General features: G+C 40.3%; 1 protein-coding gene across 3 annotated transcripts; it reads right to left on the bottom strand.

Annotated features, from left to right (window-relative positions):
* Positions 1–4,083: 4,083 nt before the first annotated feature.
* On the bottom strand, positions 4,084–14,568 carry LOC135550091 (chloride intracellular channel protein 1-like). Of its 3 annotated transcripts, none has more exons than XM_064980566.1 (7): positions 14,461–14,568; positions 14,087–14,164; positions 11,925–12,034; positions 11,643–11,768; positions 10,218–10,324; positions 9,457–9,638; positions 4,084–7,733 (listed from the first exon to the last, which is right to left on the bottom strand). In XM_064980566.1, the coding sequence occupies exons 2-7, from the start codon at positions 14,126–14,128 to the stop codon at positions 7,572–7,574; spliced, it is 729 nt and encodes a 242-aa protein (XP_064836638.1). In that variant the 5' UTR covers positions 14,129–14,164; positions 14,461–14,568; the 3' UTR covers positions 4,084–7,571. The 3 variants fall into 3 exon arrangements, with proteins under 3 accessions (XP_064836638.1, XP_064836637.1, XP_064836636.1); XM_064980565.1 differs by lacking the exon at positions 14,461–14,568 and adding an exon at positions 14,382–14,458; XM_064980564.1 differs by lacking the exon at positions 14,461–14,568 and adding an exon at positions 14,413–14,443.
* Positions 14,569–20,277: the final 5,709 nt, after the last annotated feature.

Raw genomic sequence — 20,277 nt, 5'->3', positions numbered from 1 at the left:
TGTGTGTGTGTTTGTGTGTGGTTGGCCTCTAGTCTTTGTCTGTGAAAAATAATCCGGGCTTTTCTGCAATATGGGTCATATATCTGTGCAATGGGTCCAAGAGAAAGAGATATGACGGAGTCACACAATATAGTTTGTCAAAGTGTCTGTTTGTCTTGATAAATTAAGATGCCGGTGGTTTATATCACACTCGAGAGGTTCGTCCTACAAATGTTGAGCATTACTCAGTCTCACATTTGAGACATTCATCTCTGGTGAAATGGTAAACACAGAAACAGACCCACTAGTGACAGATGGTGTGTGTGACCTGCAGACAGGGCAGTGCAATGTTCCCGTCTAGCGACTGGCATATGTTACTGCAGTCAAAAATGTCAAAACAGTCCACTGCAGATTTGATTGGGAGTCAGAAAATAAGCTTGGAAGTTAATTTGATGACGTAAGAGAGAGAGAGAGAGAGAGAGAGAGAGAGAGAGAGAGAGAGAGAGAGAGAGAGAGAGAGAGACAGGGAGAGAGAAAGACATATAGAGACAGACAGACACACACACACCCACACACACACACAAACACAGGATTAACAAAAGAACACCATCTGTCAGCCCAACTCCAGCCCACACAAAAATCCCATTGCAATACAGTGGAGGATCTGTACTCTACATACCAGCACTAGAATAGACCAACCAGCCAATCCTCCCTTCCCCATAGCAAAACATTTTTTTAAACAGAAAATGAAAAACAAGCAGTTCTTATTGGACAAGTTCATGTAGTTCTTCCCTGTTTCACTCTGTTTTCTTCCGTTCTGTGATGTATGAACTTGACCCTAGCCTATCTAATGGGTTTCAGGAAGGCTGGCTGTGTGTGGTGTGCTTAATGCCTGGTAAACTGTTTATCCGGCCTGATCCCACCCCTATCACAAGACTCCTGTCACTTGACGACCCTCCTTGCCCACCTCAGGGCACTCTATAGGGAGTTATGGATAATGCAGTTACTTTCTCTGCCGCTCTTTACTTTGTCTTCCAGTCTTCCTCTTGCGCTACTCTTACTGCAAGTATTTCTTTCTGTTTCTTACCTACTCTTTCTCTTTCTTCGTCATTTTCTGTCCGTCTGTCTGTTTGTCTGTCTCCCTCCCGTTCTCTCTTTATTATCTCATGCATAAGCTGAATGCATAAGTTGAATGCATAAGCTTTTCAGCAAGAAATACTCATGTATAAAATGCATCATGATGTACTGTAGGTTACACATACAGTGCATCATCTCCACTGTTTTTACTGTGTCATCTGAATCCACATCTGTGGGTGTAGCCTTCATTTTGGACATGATGTGTAACTTGCCTTGCTACTTTTGAGTCGGTACAATATAAATCACTGCCACTCTACATGTCACATTTAGTTGTTATCTTAAAAGTAAGGCCCTCTGTGTAAATCCATGTCAGTTTAAGCACTACATGGTTACCATCCAAATTACATTTGGAGAGTTTGGGGTGGAAAACGTTGCTCCCAGAGTCTGGTTGGTTAGGAAGAAAGAGGACCAGAGATAGATGGGGAGGTAGATTGAGGGAATTTACAACTGACCATCTGAGGACAATACAAATGATATCTGGACACATTGCACTTTAAGAGAGAGAAATAATACAGTGAGACAAAACAGTGTGGTTGACTGATTGAGAATTGGATGGATTGGATTGGATGCTGACTTGGAAGGAAGGAAAGAGATACAAATATATTTAATTTGGGTTTGAATGGAACATGCTACCTATTAACTGCTAGTGGAGTTGGTAGAAGAGAGAGGCTGGAGGTATCAGGCAGGGACATTTACCAAAACGAGAGAAGAGTTTGTAATATTTCTAAAGTGCCCAAGAATCAACTTCTACAACTTCTAAGATGTCTTCTCCACAACTGTTCCTTCTTTTCCTGTGCTGTCTTCCTTTGGCAGGTATGTAAAAAAAGGATGGAGATGAGAAGTTTTGAGGAAAAGAGATAAGCTTGATAATGCCTAATAATACTCAATTCAATAGGTTTAACAAGGACAACTAACTTTTTAGATTGGACCCATAGCTCAATAACAGGAGAAATGCATTGAGATAATAATTCTACATTATCTAGTCAACCCGGTCTCAGAGCATTTTGTATTATTCTGTATGTACATCAGAAAGCTCCGTTTACTATGATATGTTACCTTTGGTATGGTTATGTAAACCAGATGGTTACTTAAATTAAGTCAAGGTCAAAGTGGATGGGTGGGCTTATAACGCAAATGTCTAGCAACCCAAAGGTTGCGAGTTTGAATCTCATCCCAGAAGACATCAGCATTTTAGAAACTTTTCAACTACTTACTACTTTTTAGCTACTTTGCAAATACGTAGCATGTTAGCTAACCCTTCCCCTAACCTTAACCCTTTAACCTAACTCCTAAACTTAACCCTAACTTTAACCCTAACCCCTAGCCTAGCTAACGTTAGCGAGCTAGCTAATGTTAGCCACCTAGCTAGAATTCCCAGGTTGCAACCATTAAAAAGTTTAGGGGAAAATTAATATCTTTAGTCCTGAGTTGTCTTTTTTCCCCACCTTCATACCCCCATTAGTATGATGTACATCTTATATTTGATACATAATCCCTTTCTTTATTAGCAACTCTGTGCTGTTACACATGTTTCCTGCCATCCCTCCTATGGACTGCCTCAAATTCCCTCAGGAGTGTCCTGCCGGGCAACGCTGACGAGCTAGCACAGCAGTGGAGATGCAAGGTGAGTGCAGGCTGTTTGTGTGTGCGTGCATGTGTGTGTTTGTGCATGTGTTTGGGCATTGGAGACAGTATTGGTTTCCGGTGGAGGTGGCATGACAGAAACTATACAACAATGTTTCATGATTGTGTATTGGATTGGATAACAAACTTGAGTGGCACTGCAATCGTGTAATGTTAACTAAAGTTGAAGAGTTAAGTGTGGGAGATGTTTTATGGTCCACTATGCCTGCCTAGCCTTGCCTTCCTGCTGGGTATTCACTACATAATATGAGACAAAAGGCTAGCTGAAAAGGCCAAACGTCACCACTATTCTCTCAGCAAGCCGGTTGTTAGCTCCCTAATGCCTGTGATGCCATCAACTTATCTCTAAAAATAGCCAAACGCTAAGTGGGTGGGACACAGGATTCTGTGTTACTCTGAGGATAAGAGGAAAGGGACCGCTCTGAAAATTATTTTCTGCCACATAATTCGATTGAGGTCAGTCATTTGCAGTGATTGAATGTATTGTGTTAACACCTTTCTAAATGCAGAGCTGGTGTGGTCTATCCACTGACTTTTGGTGGGCAAATTGTATGTCTCTTAGTGTGACAGTAATACATCCCAATGTCTGTCAGTCTAGCAATTACACTATCATCTCCTCTTGTCTCTATTTCAGTCAGTGCACTGACAAGTAGGCCTCGACTTACTGAAGTGAAATATACTGAATACCATTGAAATTACCCTTTTCCTCATCTGTAGGCTCCCTGCATCTGGTCCTGTATGAGAAGAGCTGTGCCAGTCCCTCTCAATGTGGTTTATCTGGGGAGAAACACGCTGCATGCCTGAACTTCACCTACCAAAATGACCGCTGTGACACGGACCTGTGCAACGAGGCTATGGCCCATGCTGCCCCCATCTGGAGGGGAGGCGCACTGTGCATCCTAGTTATTTTCTCTCTCATACTAAGCTGATATCCAAATGTATTGCATTTTATATGTACATTCCTAATCATACAGTAACATGCACAACCTATACTGTGTAATGGGGTGAATCACACACACACACACACACACACACACACACACACACACACACACACACACACACACCCTAAACAGTAGTACACAGTCACAGTCACCTGAGGGTAGAAATGAGTCATATGTCTATTGAGACATATCAGTGTTAAAATGACAATGAAACTAGTGGCGAAACATAATCCATATGTTGATCAAATCTGCATTCATTTATAAGAACATTTGTTTAAATAAGGGTTAATATGGCTTTCTAACAATTCTACTTTTCTATGGTGCTATATTTAGCATAACTGTTGAAAAAGGATTGGCAGCCATTAATAAAACAAACAAGTAAAGAAACAGTAACCAATTGTGGGTTTTATTTTGACCGTCTTTTCAGGATGATTAAAACCTACAAAAGAAATACTAAGTTTGATTGTCATTGACTCAATGTACACAACATAATCTAGGTTAAGTGCTATTGCCTTCAAATAAAATTGAAGGTGAAGTAAAGGGCTGAAATACGTGGAGGAAAGAATGCATCAAAAGTTAGGAAGAAAATAAACAACAAAAAATTAAGATGGGTCTTTAAAAAAAGAGGATGGGTTTGAGGAGGGGATAAAGATGGAAAATAGATATGTATGAAATGGAGACGTAAAGGTGGATAATACATTAAATAATAATTAAAGACGAATGTAAAAAGTCCCTGAAGTCATCACTAATCTTACAGAAAAAGGAAGTTCAAAAAATAACTGTTACAAGCTTCAGTAAAGGAAAATACTAGAATACAACAGGCAACATTGAAATGAAGACTTGGTCTCTTTTTGACAAATAGTTATGACAACAGGACTATAGACCGGTAAAAGTAGGTCCATAGAAACCAAATAAAATCCATAACATAAAGGATTCAGTCATGTAAAATAGTAACGGGTTTTATGAAGATTTTTCTTATCTATCAACTGTGGAGGACATGTATGGATTTTAAACTACGGATTCACGGTTTGATGACTCGACTGTATAAAATAGCTGACATAACAATGCCAACTCAGATGCTAAATATATTGCAAATGAAATCTTCATGTTTGTACGTGAATTGCACTTAGTGACTGTCTTACAAAACCTTACCCTGGAAGACATATAACATATATAAGTTCTGTCTTCACTAAGCTGTTGTAAATGTATGTCATTATCATGAATGCACTATCTATCAGTCAGGCTGAGAGCTCTATTCAATCTGTATCGCTGAATCGTTACAGATTGTGCAATAGAAATTAAAATATAATTTCCGATTGAGCCGGCATATGCAGCATTTACCGTGAATGCAGTCTCCACTAACGAGGTAACATTGCCTTTGAATTTCAATCACGCTGTAACGCTGACCACTGACCTATGGATTAAATAGAGCCCAAACAAATATGTCCAGTTCTTTCCCAGGGGACTGAATTTCAAGTCAATGTGAAATGGATTACTTATTCAAAGTCACTACACACTACAAAGCCTTAGTGCTGAACGGTTAACTGACATTTCGTTTTTTCCAGGTTATTAAACAACTAATGGACCAAAGTCGGTTAAATTACTTGAATTCCATTTAGTTAGTCAAATCATTCAGAAAATAAATGATGTCAAGAACTATGTGGGACCCCGGGCTGAAGGGAGTTGTTTTCATTTAACAAATATTCAACACAGTTCAGCGCAGAAACGTCATAAATAATTACAATGACCACAATCCATTGCGCCAGTTTCCCCCCCAGCTCAAACAGATCAGAGGAAGAGGCCAAACGAGAGGTTTCACTTTCGCCAAAATCTCTCCAAAATAAACCGAATGCAATGCGCTTGGAATGATTTACGCTTGTTGTTTGCCTTCCCGCATTTGCGACGACTCATTATTAGGGCGGAGAAATTAGCATCTCGTCATTGTATACTGATCTCAGGACGGATACACTTTTACGCATGCTACGTTAGGTTAGATACACAGACTGAATAGACCACACGAGAGAGGAATATACACGACACAACGACGAGAGGGACAGAGACAGTTAATGAAAGTATGCCTTATCTACTTTGAAGATCTAGTCAAATGATTTCGTGAGAAAGCTCTGCAGCATACTTAGGCAGGCTAGATAAATAGGATGACTAAAGACAGTACAGTATGGGGAGGACGTAATGTTACATGGCCAAGCTGGCTGATTGCTACTGCCTGAGCAGAGATGAGATGATTACTTTAAGGAATTAAAAATAATAATGTAATCCACTAAAAACTAAGTAATATACACATTTTATTATTTCATTGTAATTTTCAATTTTTCTATCGACGTTTACCTGATCAGAGACAATGGAATATTTTAAATGTTTTGGAAATTCAATGTTTACTAATTTTTGGCTTTGGAATTTTCATTAAAAAGCTCTAAAATCATGTCATTATTTCATAATGCATTTCATATTTAACAAAAATAATCAAAACCAAAATTAAAAAACGTGATTATTATGCATTAATAGAACCAAAAACAAATGACCTAAAAAAAAGCACAAATTGCTCAGTACTACAAAGCACAGGACTTCAAAGGTATTTAAACAACTTAAACAACACCCAGCTCGATAGACCTGAAGTAAAACCTTTCATTTGTCTCACTAAAGGTTCAAACTTATCTTTTTTCAAGTTCAAGTAACCATATCAAAAAGTACAAATACACAATCCTGTAGCATTCTCTCTTTGAAGATTTCAGTTATCTATGCAATGTGCATCTCTATTTTTAATGAATGTGACGTTTATGGTTTAGTCATGCAAGGAGTCGTGTGCACGTCTGCATTACATCCTGTAGTTTTCCCTCAGATTACAGTGAAACATGTGACTGAACCGGCTTGGTGCCTCAAGGCCATACAGAGTCAAGTACTTTAATAACCTAAAGTTCACACAAAGCAGAAACTATAGCCACATTACTCCGTCTGGAATAACTCAACTGTCCTACAATATGAGCCTCTCACAGTTTTTTTTATAGTATAAAAAATATCCTTCACTTTGAATGGGGGAATGGAGGTCGATTACTAATAGCAAAAGAGCCTTACAATGGGGGGGATATAATGTTGATTAACCCTTCATAGCGCTACAAGGCGGAGAAAGGGGAAGCTGTGGTCTGCTGAAATCATTTCCTGTGTTGGTAACAGTACAGTGCTGAGAAACACCTCTGTATAGTGTGCCCCAATGTACTATTACATGCCCAAGACCTGCTTTCCTATTCCCTGAACCTAATCACGGACCATTTAGCACGTATAAAACGACTGCTTCAAACTGACCATGTTAAAGGCGGTTCGCCCTGTAATAATATATATGTAATAATGTATAATTATAGACACACCTATAACAGACCTCTCTCTTTCAGCTGTAGGTGGCAGTTAAACTGGTATGTGTGTGTGTGTAATCACAACAGAAGAGCAGTTTACGGCCTGGCCAAGAGATAGAAGCTAATAGCTGGCGATGTATGGAGTGCAGAATTAATCATAGTGACTGAACACCTTTAGTTGGATGCTACCATATGTAACCTACTGCCCGTGTATAGAACTTTAACTGTGTGTAACTGCCACTGAATATACGGTATTAAGAGTGGATGCGGCATGTGACAAAAAGGGAACCATAAACTATAAGTCTCAGTTTCACAAACTCTTAAATGGCCAATTAAATGTTTCCAACTTGCTACGCTGTTGAATAATATGTGTGTCTGAGAGAGTGCATGTGTGTGTGAGCGCATTAGTGTGTGTATGCTGCCACATGTACAGTGTGTGCGTAGGTGAGTGTATAAGATGTATTCACTGGTGTGTGAAAACTGATGGAATCCCCTTCTCCTCCTACTTAAGTGCTTTAGCCACGGCTGAGTAGGCGATGTGTATCTCTGTGTCGTTGGGGCAGGTAGAGGAGAACTCCTCGCGGGCGTACGCAGCGTCCAGGTACCGCCACAGGTTGGAGAGAGACTTGGGGATGGAGAAAGTGCGATACTTCAGACACACAACCTGAGGATTGGACAGGGAGAGAGAAAAAAAGAGAAAGAACGGAGAGATACATGTAATTTCCCCCCCACTGCAAATAATCCTGTAACATTGCTTTTATACATACTGTACATCTGTCTCTACATGCAAAGTTCTAACTAAGCAATAAGGCTCGAGGGGATGTGGTATATGGCCAATATACCACGGCTAAGGGCTGTTCTTAGGCAAGACGCAATGCGGAGTGCTAGGACACAGTCCTTAGCGGTGGTATATTGGCCTTATATCACAAACCCCAGAGGTGCCTTATTGCTATTATAAACTGGTTACCAACGTAATTAGAGCAGTAAACATAAATGTTTTGTCATACGGTACCCATGGTATACGGTCTGATATACCACGGCTTTCACCCAATCAGCATTCAGGGCTCAAACCATCCAGTTTATGATGTAGATTATAGTGTTCATAGTGCGGTCTGTAAAAAGTATGTGGCCACCTGCTCGTCAAACATCTCATTCCAACATCATGACCATTAATATAGAGTTGGTCATCCCTTTGCTCCTATAACAGCCTCCACTCTTCTGGGAAGGCTTTCCACTAGATGTTGAAACATTACTGTGGGGACTTGCTTCCATTCAGCCACAAGAGCATTAGTGAGGTCAGGCACTAATGTTGGGCGATTAGGCCTGACTCGCAGTCGGCGTTCCAATTCATCCCAAAGGTGTTCGATAGGGTGGCGGTCAGGGCTTTGTACAGGCCATTCAAGTTTTTCCACCAATCTCGACAAACCATTTCCGTATGGACCTTGCTTTGTGCATGGGGGCATTGTCATACTGAAACAGGAAAGGGCCTTCCCCAAACTGTTACCACAAAGTTGGTAGCACAGAATCATCTAGAATGTCATTGTATACTGTAGCGTTAAGAGTTCCCTTCACTGAAACTCAGGGGCCTAGCCCAAACCATGAAAAACAGCCCCAGACCATTATTCCTCCTCCACCAAACTTTACAATTGGCCCTATGCATTGGGGCAGGTAGCGTTTGCGAAGCATGATTCATCACTCCAGAGAATGCGTTTCCACTGCTCCAGAGTCCAATGGTGGCCAGCTTTACACCACTCCAGCCCTGCTCTTGCAGGGCAGAAAATTGACGAATTGACTTGTTGGAAAGGTCACATCATATGATGGTGCCACGTTGAAAGTCACTGAGCTCTTCAGTAAGGCAATTTTACTACCAATGTTTGTCTATGGAGATTGCATGGCTGTGTGCTCGATTTTATATACCTGTCAGCAATGTGTGTGACTGAAATAGCCGAATCCACTAATTTGAAGGGGTGTCCACATACTTTTGTTTATATAGTGTATTTGATCCGTATAATCTGGTTAATGTGCCTGTCTGTATATTCTGTTTATTGTGGCAGGATCATTTCACAGAGTCAAATTCCTGAACATGCAAATGTCTTCGGTGAATAAAGGTTTTTCTGATTCTGAATACTAGTGGCTACTGAATAACCAAAATAAAAGTAAGATACAAAAAAGTAAAGACAAGAAAAGTAACAGTTATAGCCAAGAAATGTTTATAGTCCAAAAAGGAATGATCAAAAGAGCCCATTGGATCTTTGCAGTTCGCACTGAAGTTAATGTTGTACATGTGGCAGCATTTAGCTCACAAGTGGTCCACCAACCCCAATTAATACTGATTTGATTATGGACTTCACACTAGGCCACAAGCAGGGCTTAAAACAAAGAATTACCTTGACAATGTTCAGCTTGGGCAGCAAGTTGCAGTCGGCCAGAGTGAGGTCCTGCCCATCCAGGAAGGGGCGGGCGGAAGAAGTGACCTCATCAGCACTAGTCTCGTCAATCTCCTCAGGAAGTGGTGAGCCAAGGTAGTCATCTAGCTTCTTCAGGGCCTTGAGCAGGCCTTTCTCTAGGTCTGACCACACAGAGAACACACAAAGTACAACACATTTATTAAGACGGACACGTACATAAACAAACTGTAGTACGCGCAAAGCTAAAGCTCCTCACTAGTATCATGCAAGTAAAGCCTTCAGAGAGCTCCCTGCAATTATATTGAAACAGGAATTGAATGTGCTGCACCATGAAACAATGCACAATACAAAGGAAATATGACTAACACCCATAGAAATATAATTACTTTAATTATTTGAACAAAAACATAATTGGACTTGAGGACTTAAGGTACAGATGTAAATTGCTGAGTTAAAAGAGTAATTTAAAATGACTCATTGCACATGACAAATGCTTATCTTAGTGTGTACTTTTCACTGTACTTCTGAAAGCGCTGCTAAAAATACAAGACCACAGGCAAACCGGTTTGTGAAGAGACGCAAGGCTCAGAGCATAATGCCATTAACAAAGACACTCCCTGCTGCTCTGGAATACAGAGACAGATTGTGGGAGTTCTTGCAGGTGCTTGTTAACACGCAATAGTGTTTCTGTACATGAAAGGGTCGGGCTCAGTTCACCCTGAGTTGTCATTGTCACTCACTGTCATTGAGCTGGGGGTTTGAATTCTTGATGTAGGCCGAGAACTTGGAGAACACGTCCAGGCCGGCTGTGTTAGACTCAGGGTTCCTGGAAGCCATGCGAGGGTATCTGGGGAGGGGGTGGAGGATGTATTACAAATTTGCCATCGAGCATACCTCCGTCAGCAAGTTATCATGGGAGAAAGCATGTTGTCTTCAGAGAGGAACACAGGAAGTAACATTAAACACATAAAGTACATGCAAGTACATAACCTATGAACATAATTTACAGAGGCAAACAACACACACAAATGATTATACAAAGGAAGCTAAGCTTCTCCTAAAGTAAATTGAAGGAAATTGCCAACCTTATATAATTACTTTTGTCTATACAGAAAGAATTAAAATCATTCCAAATAAGCAAGTACACCAGAAAGCATGGTTTGGCCCCAGCTGATCATTAACTTCATTAAAAAAACAAGCTGTGGATTGTTCTAAATCACAAGTGAATAGCCTACAGTTGGAAGGCCCACAATTTGGGCACTGCATGCATTTAAATACCAAATAGATTATTATTGTGTTATGACTGTCAGCGAAAAGCAGCTAAAATAGTGCCAGGCATATCACTATATTTAAAAATACAATTGCTAGCGCTGGAAAGAGAAGACAATAAAAAGTCTCTAATCTATTTTTTTGTTATCAAAATTCTCAATTTGAGCAAACCAGAGCCTATCTTATTGGCACCAGCAGAGAGCATCCTCCTTATCCCCGGTGAGTGCGCATATTCACTCATCATGAGATCAGTGCAACTTGAAACTTTGTTTTTGGACAATCATTTCCTCCTCCAGGTTAGATGGCCATCTGTATAATTTCTGTCTCCCCTTTTCGTAGGCCTAGATTAGACGCCTGCAGACAAGGTGGTAATTATTGATCTGTTTGTCAGCAGTAGCCTATACTTTTTGTAACCCTGTACTTTTTGTTGCATTCAAAAATATTCTGCTCATGTCTCCAGTCATACAAAGTTTAGTAGAATTGAAATGAAATGTGTTTATAAAAGGCCACATTTTTTCCTGTGAAAAGAAAGGGGAAGAAACGTATCTGATATAGCCTATAGCCTAGGCCTACTCTGCGCCACAACACGCTCAGCGATGCATTGAAGGGTATTTTTTTGCAAACAGTGATTGAGTTATACTATTAGCCTAAATGATGACTATCCAATCTACTCAGAATAGTAGGCTATCTTACATAAGTCTACAAATGCGATGATAGATGCATGGAATGCTTTATTATTAAAATAAATGTGCTTCCCCAAACTTGAAATTCACGTGCCACCTATGAACATAGATCTGGAAGGATATGGAACTTAGCTTGATGCAAGTAGCAGCATAACTGTTTGATGGTTTGATCAGAGGATGGAATAAGAATAGAATGATGGAAGGAGTGATTACTTTGGAGGGGACAGGTTCTCCTCCAGGAACTCTTCTATCTTGTTGGTGTCGGTTTTCACCTCCGTCCCATAGAGCAGGAAGGGGGGCTGAGCACCAGGTGCTAGGTCCTTAAGGATGTCTGGTTTCCTATCAAGAGAGAGAGAAATGACAGAAGGAGAGAGGGGAAACAATGACAGCATTAGAGTGAGTAAGTAGCTTAGACATGTGCAAATGTAATATAAATGTATATGTAATATAAATGTATATGTAATATAAATACAGATTGATAGGCATTAGACAGACCTCTTCATGTCCACGGTGGTGACGTTGAACGTTACTCCTTTAAGCCACAGCACCATGAATAGGCGCTGGGAGAACGGACAGTTGCCAATGCTCTGGCCATCACTGCCTGCCTAGAATGGGATAGAAGGCCACATATTATGGTCATTCATCCGAACAAGAAGATCATATACTCCCCAAGAGAGATCGCGGAAGTCAAAGAGTGATTACCCTCAAAGAGGGTAATGTGTGACAGAGCAGGGCTGTGGGTCTCTTGAAATTTGAATGGTGGGGAAATGAACAGGAAGTAAGTATTTTAAGCTGCTACCACAAGGACATCTTTCATACCTGAGGAGAAAAAAGGGTTCTAAGTCTAGATATTCACACAGAGAAATCATTATAAGAGAGTGAAAAAAGGGTACCCTATCTTTATATTGGTCCGTGTTTTCCTCTGAATGACCACACCCCTGGGCTGCTCTGGCCAGCTTATGAAATATACACTGAACAAAAATATAAATGCAAGAATTTCAAAGATTTTACTGAGTTACAGTTCATATAAGGAAATCAGTCAATTGAAACATTATTTTAGGCCCTAATCTTTGGATTTCACATGACTGGGAATACAGATTAGCATATGTTAGTCGCAGAAACCTTTAAAAAAGGTAGGGATGTGGATCAGAAAACCAGTCAGTATCTGGTGTCCACCACTTGACTCATGCAGTGCGATACATCTCCTTTGTGCGATACATCTCCTTTGCATAGAGCTGATCAGGCTGTTGATTGTGGCCTGTGGAATGTTGTCCCACTCCTCTTAAATGGCAGACATCGTGTATGGCGTGATGGCGGTGGACGAATAGCACAACAATGGGCCTCAGAATCTTGCTATTGATGAAATGGAATTGTGTTCATTGTCCATAGCTTATGCCTGCCCATATCATAACCCCACTGCTACCATGGGGAACTCTGTTCACAACATTGACAACAGCAAACCGCTGGCCCACACGACGAAATACACAATGTCTGCCATATGCCCGGTACAGTTGAAGTCCGGATTCATCCGTGAAGAGCACACTTCTCCAGCGTGCCAGTGGCCATTAAAGGTGAGCATTTGCCCACTGATGTCGTTTACGACACCGAACTGCAGTCAGGTCAAGACCCTGGTGAGGATGACGAGCACGCAGATGAGCTTCTCTGAGGTTTCTGAAATTCTTCAGTTGTACACACCCACAGTTTCATCAACTGTCCGGGTGGCTGGTCTCAGATGCTGGATGTGGAGGTCCTGGACTGGCGTGGTTACACGTGGTCTGCGGTTGTGAGGACGGTTGGACGTACTGCCAAATTATTTAAAACAATGTTGGAGGAGGCTTATGGTATTGAAATTAACAATAAATTATCTGGCAACAGCTCTGGTGGACAGTCCTGCATGCCAACTCCATGCTCCGTCAAAACTTAAAACATCCTGGCATTGTGTTGTGTGACAAAACTGTACATTTTAGTGGCCTTTTATTGTTCCCAGCACAAGGTGCACGTGTGTAATGATCATGCTGTTTAATCAGCTTCCTTGATATGCCACAACTGTAAAGTGGATGGATTATCTTGGCAAAGGAGGAAATTCTCACTAACAGGTGCACAATATTGAGAAAAATAAGCGTTTTGTGAGTATGGAAAATTTCAGGGATTTTTGTTGTTAGCTCAAGAAACATGGGATCAACACTTTACATGTTACGTTTATATTTTTGTTCAGTATAGATTAAGGAGCCTATATATCATATGTATTATCTTAATGTGCATTTAATTAGATTATAAAATGTTCTGGCCATTCAACTGATGTGCCAAATGGGGTACAGCAATAGGCATGGCTAATATGTTAATCAAATATAACGTAATATATGGCCGCCCGATCTACTATCTTATGAATACCATGAAAACCCTTAGGCCTGCTTTCTCTAGGCATTCAGTCTTCAAACAAATGATGCGAGGGACCAGTGGCAACAGTTTACTTTTCTCACTGATAAGTTATCTTGCTGCAGAAATGCGTGGGTTATAATGACGTTTTAGTAAAATAGATTACATTGTACCACATAATGACATTTTGGCAGCGAAAAGTAATGGCGCATTGTTTACAAAGTAACTTGTCCAAGATATGATTATGCATGTCACAGAATGGATTTGATGACGTTGCTTACCTTCACAAAAAGTTCAACTTGAGGTTGATTTTCGTCACTCATCTTTTTTTTCAAGTGTTGCTGCTGGAACTGGAATACCTAAAGGAGACAGGACGGATTAGTTTTTGGATGGGTAACGTTAACAACTCGCAATGTGCAGTCTTGCACTAACTTTCAGATATTTGACTAATTTCAATGATAAACATAACCGATGTCGACCAAGGGCTTGGCCGCTCTATCTGCTATAGTCAGTCAGATAAATTCGATAGTTTATATAAACTAATACAAACAAGCAGCAGGAAAAATAAGGTCTTACTGTAAACCGTTATGATTTAATTAATAACAACCTTTCACGCGAGTTTGGTGAGTAACAATGTAGTCTAAATTGTTCTTACCTCGCTCACGTCCTGTGTGGAACTTGCAGTTAACGCCTTTTCGGTTTCCCCTCCCTCTGTGTCGCTTGCTACACACTCATTCCTCCATTTCCTGGAGAGCCCACATACAAGTGATGTTTAGAACTCCGTTGTAACCCTAACCAAGCGCCCCGAGCGAATAGCGGTGATAAGAAAGAAAGGCACCCGATTGTGTACGTGAACGAGATGGGGACACGGGGGTGGGGGTGGGGCAGGGAGACCTTGGTGGTCGTCGATGTCATTTGGGTTATGAAATCAAAAAACATTGTAATACAGTAGCATACCGAAGCTGAAGACAACAGATATCTAAGGATCTGACCCTTAAAAAAAAAAAAAACATTTTCGCCTGAAATGACATACCCAAATCCAACTGCCTGTAGCTCAGGACCTGAGAGCAAGGGTATGCATATTATTGATACCATTTGAAACGAAACGTTTTGAAGTTTGTGGAAATATTAAATTAGTGTAGGAGAATATAACACATTAGATCTGGTAAAAGATAATACAAATAAAAAACATGCATTTTATCTGATTTTTCTGTTCCATCTTTTAAATGCAAGATATGGCCACAATGTATTATTCCAGTTTAGGAGCAATTTAGATTTTGGCCACTAGATGGCAGCAGTGTATGTTCTGACTTTGTAGAATATGTGGACAACTACAAATACCTAGGTATCTGGTTCTATGACTGGGTAAACTCTCCTTCCAGACTCATATTAAGCATCTCCAATCCAAAATTAAATCTAGAATCGGCTTTCTATTTCGCAACAAAGCATCCTTCACTCATGCTGCCAAACATACCCTCGTAAAACTGCCAATCCTACCGATCCTCGACGATGTCATTTACAAAATAGCCTCCAACACTCTACTCAACAAATTGGATGCAGTCTATCACAGTGCCATCCATTTTATCACCAAAGCCCCATATACTACCCACCACTGCGACCTGTACGCTCTCATTGGCTGGCCCTGGTTTCATACTTTTCGCCAAACCCACTGGCTCCAGGTCATCTACAAGTCTCTGCTAGGTAAAGCCCCACCTTAATTCAGCTCACTGGTCACCATAACAGCACCCACCCTTAGCAGCAGGTATATCTCACTGGTCACCCCCAAAGCCAATTCTTCCTTTGGCCGACTTTCCTTCCAGTTCTCTGCTGCCAATGACTGGAACGAACTGCAAAAATCACTGAAGCTGGAGGCTCATATCTCCCTCAATAGCTTTAAGCACCAGCTGTCAGAGCTGCTCACAGATCACTGCACCTCTACATAGCCCATCTGTAAATAGCCCATCCAACTACCTCATCCCCATACTGTATTTATTTATTTATGTATCTTGCTCCTTTGCACCCCAGTATCTCTACTTGCACATTCATCTTCTGCACATCTACCATTCCAGTGTTTAATTGCTATATTGTAATTACTTCACCACCATGGCCTATTTATTTCCTTACATCCCTTATCCTACCTCATTTGCACATACTGTATATAGACTTTTCTACTGTATTATTGACTGTATGTTTGTTTATTCCATGTGTAACTCTGTGTTGTATGTGTCGAACTGCTTTGCTTTATCTTGGAGAGGTCGCAGTTGCAAATGAGAACTTGTTCTCAACTAGCCTACCTGGTTAAATATAGGTGAAATAAATAAATAAATACAAAAGTCTGCCCAAATGTGCCTAATTGGTTTATTAATACATTTTCAAGTTCATAACTCTGCACTCTCCTCAAACAATAGCATTGTATTATTTCACTCTAATAGCTACTGGAAATTGGATAGTGCAGTTAGATTAACAAGAATGTAATCTTTCTGCCCATATCAGATATGCCTATTTCCTATTTTCCAGTCTGATTCCACCAGGCAAGCAGGGCGGCACTGAGAGCTACACTTACAGAGACATGGACGGAGCTAGCCCTGTTACACAAGTCTGTCTGGCAGCATGAGAAGCTGCTGGTGACACCAGCATCCAGGATGGTTGCAGCGGTGGTCTTGCCACACAGGTCTGTGTCCAGACAGCCACGGGTGTGAAGTTTCAGAAACCCTATGGCATTTAAATCTAGATGGAGTGGATTTTGGATACGATGTTTCAGTGATTGGTTCATTATGACATTGACGTTATATCAGCGAATTCATTGCATATTCACACGTTTTTGGTGTACAGGCTTCCTTACTTGCTTCTCTGGTGTAGCAGTTGAGAGTGGAGTTGTCACACACCATGTTTGTGGGAGATAAACATGTCCAGAATATTCCCACACTGCACTGCTTACAGGTCAGAGACTGGGCTCTGACACATGGAGGAGAGGCAAGAGAAGTTGATGAATCATGTGCAGGGCAGTGCAACACAAGACACTACAATACAAACAATGATACAGTAGATAGGTAGGAGCACCTGACTGAACATGTGCTTGTTGCTAATGACGAGTGGCATCAGGTGGAAGAATGCAAGGAGACAGCATGATAAAAAACTGAAACATACATGTTTAGACGTTCACAGTAAGTACAGGTATTAGATGTATACATTAAGACGAATGGTCTACTCGATTGTATACTGTGTAAATTGATTTTGTACACACAGTGCAGCCCCTGAAACTAGAGGAGTGTTCGCTGGCTTCTTTCATCTACAAAGTTGCCAATTACATGTGGTTCAGTCATTAGAGTGGAATGAATATTTTTTTTAATTAGTGAAGGTAATGCTACCACAGCAGACTCAGTTTGTCATATCAGAACGGCCTAGGTACCCATGGGATGTATGTATAATTGTTCCTGGAAATCAGACTAACAATAGAAAGCACTCTCAAGTTCTCGATACTCCTTTTGTTGTGTACAGAATAGGTAACATGCATTCCATGGATGTCTACCATCATATTTACCAAGGGGGTCATACGTAGGGGAGTGTACCACTATCCAATATAAACAATTTATAGCTTTAGAAAATAAAAGCACCTACTTCAGAATTTGTGATCAACCCAAACTAATCAAATCACAACGTATTCCTGTACCCGTCTTTGAATATTGTCATAGGGACAGATGATTCTGATAGGATTTAGCCACGGCTATGAAGACCACCAGGACAGTTAGCCCTATCAAAATATTAGTCTTCATCTTGTAGGAGGGTAGTGTTTGTTGTTTTCAATAGGAGTCGGAGGCCTAATCCCGGAAAATGTACTCACTCTATAGAAAATGGTGAGGAAAGATTACTAATCAAATTAATGGAGAAATTACAGTTTGGTGCAGATGGAGACTAGAATGAAGTATAGCAGGTTTTATCGTCTTCCATGAGGGTGTTAAGCGGACGTTTGTCAGAAAAGAACAGTCCGGAATGCAGTTAGTATCTGTAAATTATTTATTTTATTTTATTATTTGTTCAACCATTTCACACACACACATAATGTAGTGTCTCGTAGTAGTAGGTATTTTTTAAAGTGTCATATGTGGTATGTTTATTTATTGTACATAGAATACATAGAAAGTTTATCTTTATAAAAAAAGTACAGAGTGTAAAATACTCAACAACTCATTAGATATGAAGATAAAGGATAGTGACATGGTTGAGAAGAAGTTATGCCATTAAAAAGTACTTAATCACTCTGACATGTTCCCAATGTAAATACAGTGACATTGGTTAACTGTTCATACCGATGTTGTTTAGTCTAAGCCCTAGAGGTGCAACCAGTTTGAGTTGGTACTTGGAACTAAAACTTAGTGAAACTAGCCTTAATAAACATTGCAGTCTTTCACAGAATAAAACCAGTTTCAGTACATTGTGTATTTAAGAACTACAACCTACAACAACCCCTTTCAATGGAAACCTATGGAGGAGGTGTCCTTATTGTGAAGGGTTTGTCTAGGGGCAAAGGTGCTCCAGATGGAGCCAAGGGCCACGGTGAGACTGAGTTGGACTGCACAGGTTGGTGCTCCAATAAACATACAAACATACTGTCAAATACATATTTGCATGTTTAGTGTTAGAGACAATATGCATATTTTCTAAAGGTCTCCCTTGATCAAAATGTCTGCTCCCACCACTGTTAGTATGTTTTCTTGAATAAGGAAGGTGAAATCTTATAGTCAGGGAGTAAACGTTAATTATATTGAGGGATACCTGGATTTAATTGGACCTCTTTGAAATGAAAATGCATGGCCCTCCCCGAGTAAAATATATTTTTACCTGGCCCTCACCGAGCAATTGAAAAAAAAAAACATCTAACCCTCCCCCTTCAAATAATAATTTAAATAGCTGGAATATGAAATCCCTTTTTAGTATGCTATCAATGTTGCAGTCGTGCTTTCTATCAAATCAACACGTGGTTGAGAACCACTGCTGTAGTTCATATCATATTCATCTGCTAGAGGGCAGCATTTGCCCATTTAAGCATTAAGGACCGTTCACACCACCGATAAATTACACATAACTATAAAATGTTGGCGAGCATCCACACTTGAGGAGAGTTTATCGTTCTACAGTAGCCTAAACCTATAATTAACTGATCAAAGCATGCTACTGCACGCTGTAGGCTTATGAATAAGGTGTTAACACAGACCATTCAGTGCTTCAGGGCGTGTTCATTGTCATAGCAACAACTGCAAATAAGAAGCCTACTTCAATGTAGACTACATGGAGCCTAATGAAAAATATAATATAGAAACTCTTATTTAAATTAAATGTAGAAATTCAACAACAAACATTTTTTTTTTTTTTGTGCAAGCAATCTTTTTCTTCTGGCTAACAGATTATGAAATGGCAGATCTGTGCCTTCCTACAGGCTGCGCTCTGCAGTCCCGAGGACATCGGGCACGCAAAGCTCCACTACTGATTAGGCCTACTTTTTAAACATTATTCTATCTATAGGCTACAACAACACGGTGCAAGAATGTGTTATTGTTTTCAAGAGAGTAGACCTACTCAATTTTTTTTTTTTTTTTTTTTTTTTTCACCTTTATTTAACCAGGTAGGCTAGTTGAGAACAAGTTCTCATTTACAACTGCGACCTGGCCAAGATAAAGCATAGCAGTGTGAACAGACAACACAGAGTTACACATTGAGTAAACAATAAACAAGTCAATAACACAGTAGAAAAAAAGGGTCTATATACATTGTGTGCAAAAGGCATGAGGAGGTAGACAAATAATTACAATTTTGCAGATTAACACTGGAGTGATAAATGATCAGATGGTCATGTACAGGTAGAGATATTGATGTGCAAAAGAGCAGAAAAGTAAATAAATAAAAACAGTATGGAGATGAGGTAGGTAAAATTGGGTGGGCTATTTACCTATAAGACTATGTACAGCTGCAGCGATCGTTTAGGTGCTCAGATATCAGATGTTTGAAGTTGGTGAGGGAGATAAAAGTCTCCAACTTCAGCGATTTTTGCAATTCGTTCCAGTCACAGACAGCAGAAAACTGGAACGAAAGGCGGCCAAATGAGGTGTTGGCTTTAGGGATGATCAGTGAGATACACCTGCAATGAATGGCTATGGCTGTAAACTGCAGTGTTGTAAGCTAACTTGAATAACCGCTCAAACGTCATGTTTTGAATGCTTCATGCCGAAATAACTGCATACTGCCTAGGCCTGATTATGCAATCATTTGGATCAGTTATGGGTCTATTCGACAGTTTAGACGGTCCAGAAAGGTACATTAGCTGGCTACTCACATGGTGTATTTTGATCACACCATCGCATGCTCTCTTTTTCTCCTTTTGAACTCACAACCAGTTCTTTCGGGTTTCTGTATTTTACATTCAGCAAGCAAGAGCAAACTGAAATCTCTCCTCGATAGACGAGTAGTAGAAAATAAA

This window comes from Oncorhynchus masou, chromosome 12 (assembly GCF_036934945.1).
Source record: "Oncorhynchus masou masou isolate Uvic2021 chromosome 12, UVic_Omas_1.1, whole genome shotgun sequence".
Classification (NCBI taxonomy): domain Eukaryota; kingdom Metazoa; phylum Chordata; class Actinopteri; order Salmoniformes; family Salmonidae; genus Oncorhynchus; species Oncorhynchus masou.
Note: the sequence above shows the minus strand (reverse complement) of the source record. Positions and strands in the feature narration are given on the sequence as shown.

Coding starts and splice junctions, on each gene's coding strand:
- LOC135550091 (XM_064980566.1), bottom strand. CDS start 14,128: ATGAGTGACGAAAATCAACCTCAAGTTGAACTTTTTGTGAAG. Junction 12,035..14,086: donor AAGTTGAACTTTTTGTGAAG/GTAAGCAACGTC, acceptor ATCCCATTCTAG/GCAGGCAGTGATGGCCAGAG. Junction 9,639..10,217: donor AAACCCCCAGCTCAATGACA/GTGAGTGACAAT, acceptor CTGTGTGGTCAG/ACCTAGAGAAAGGCCTGCTC.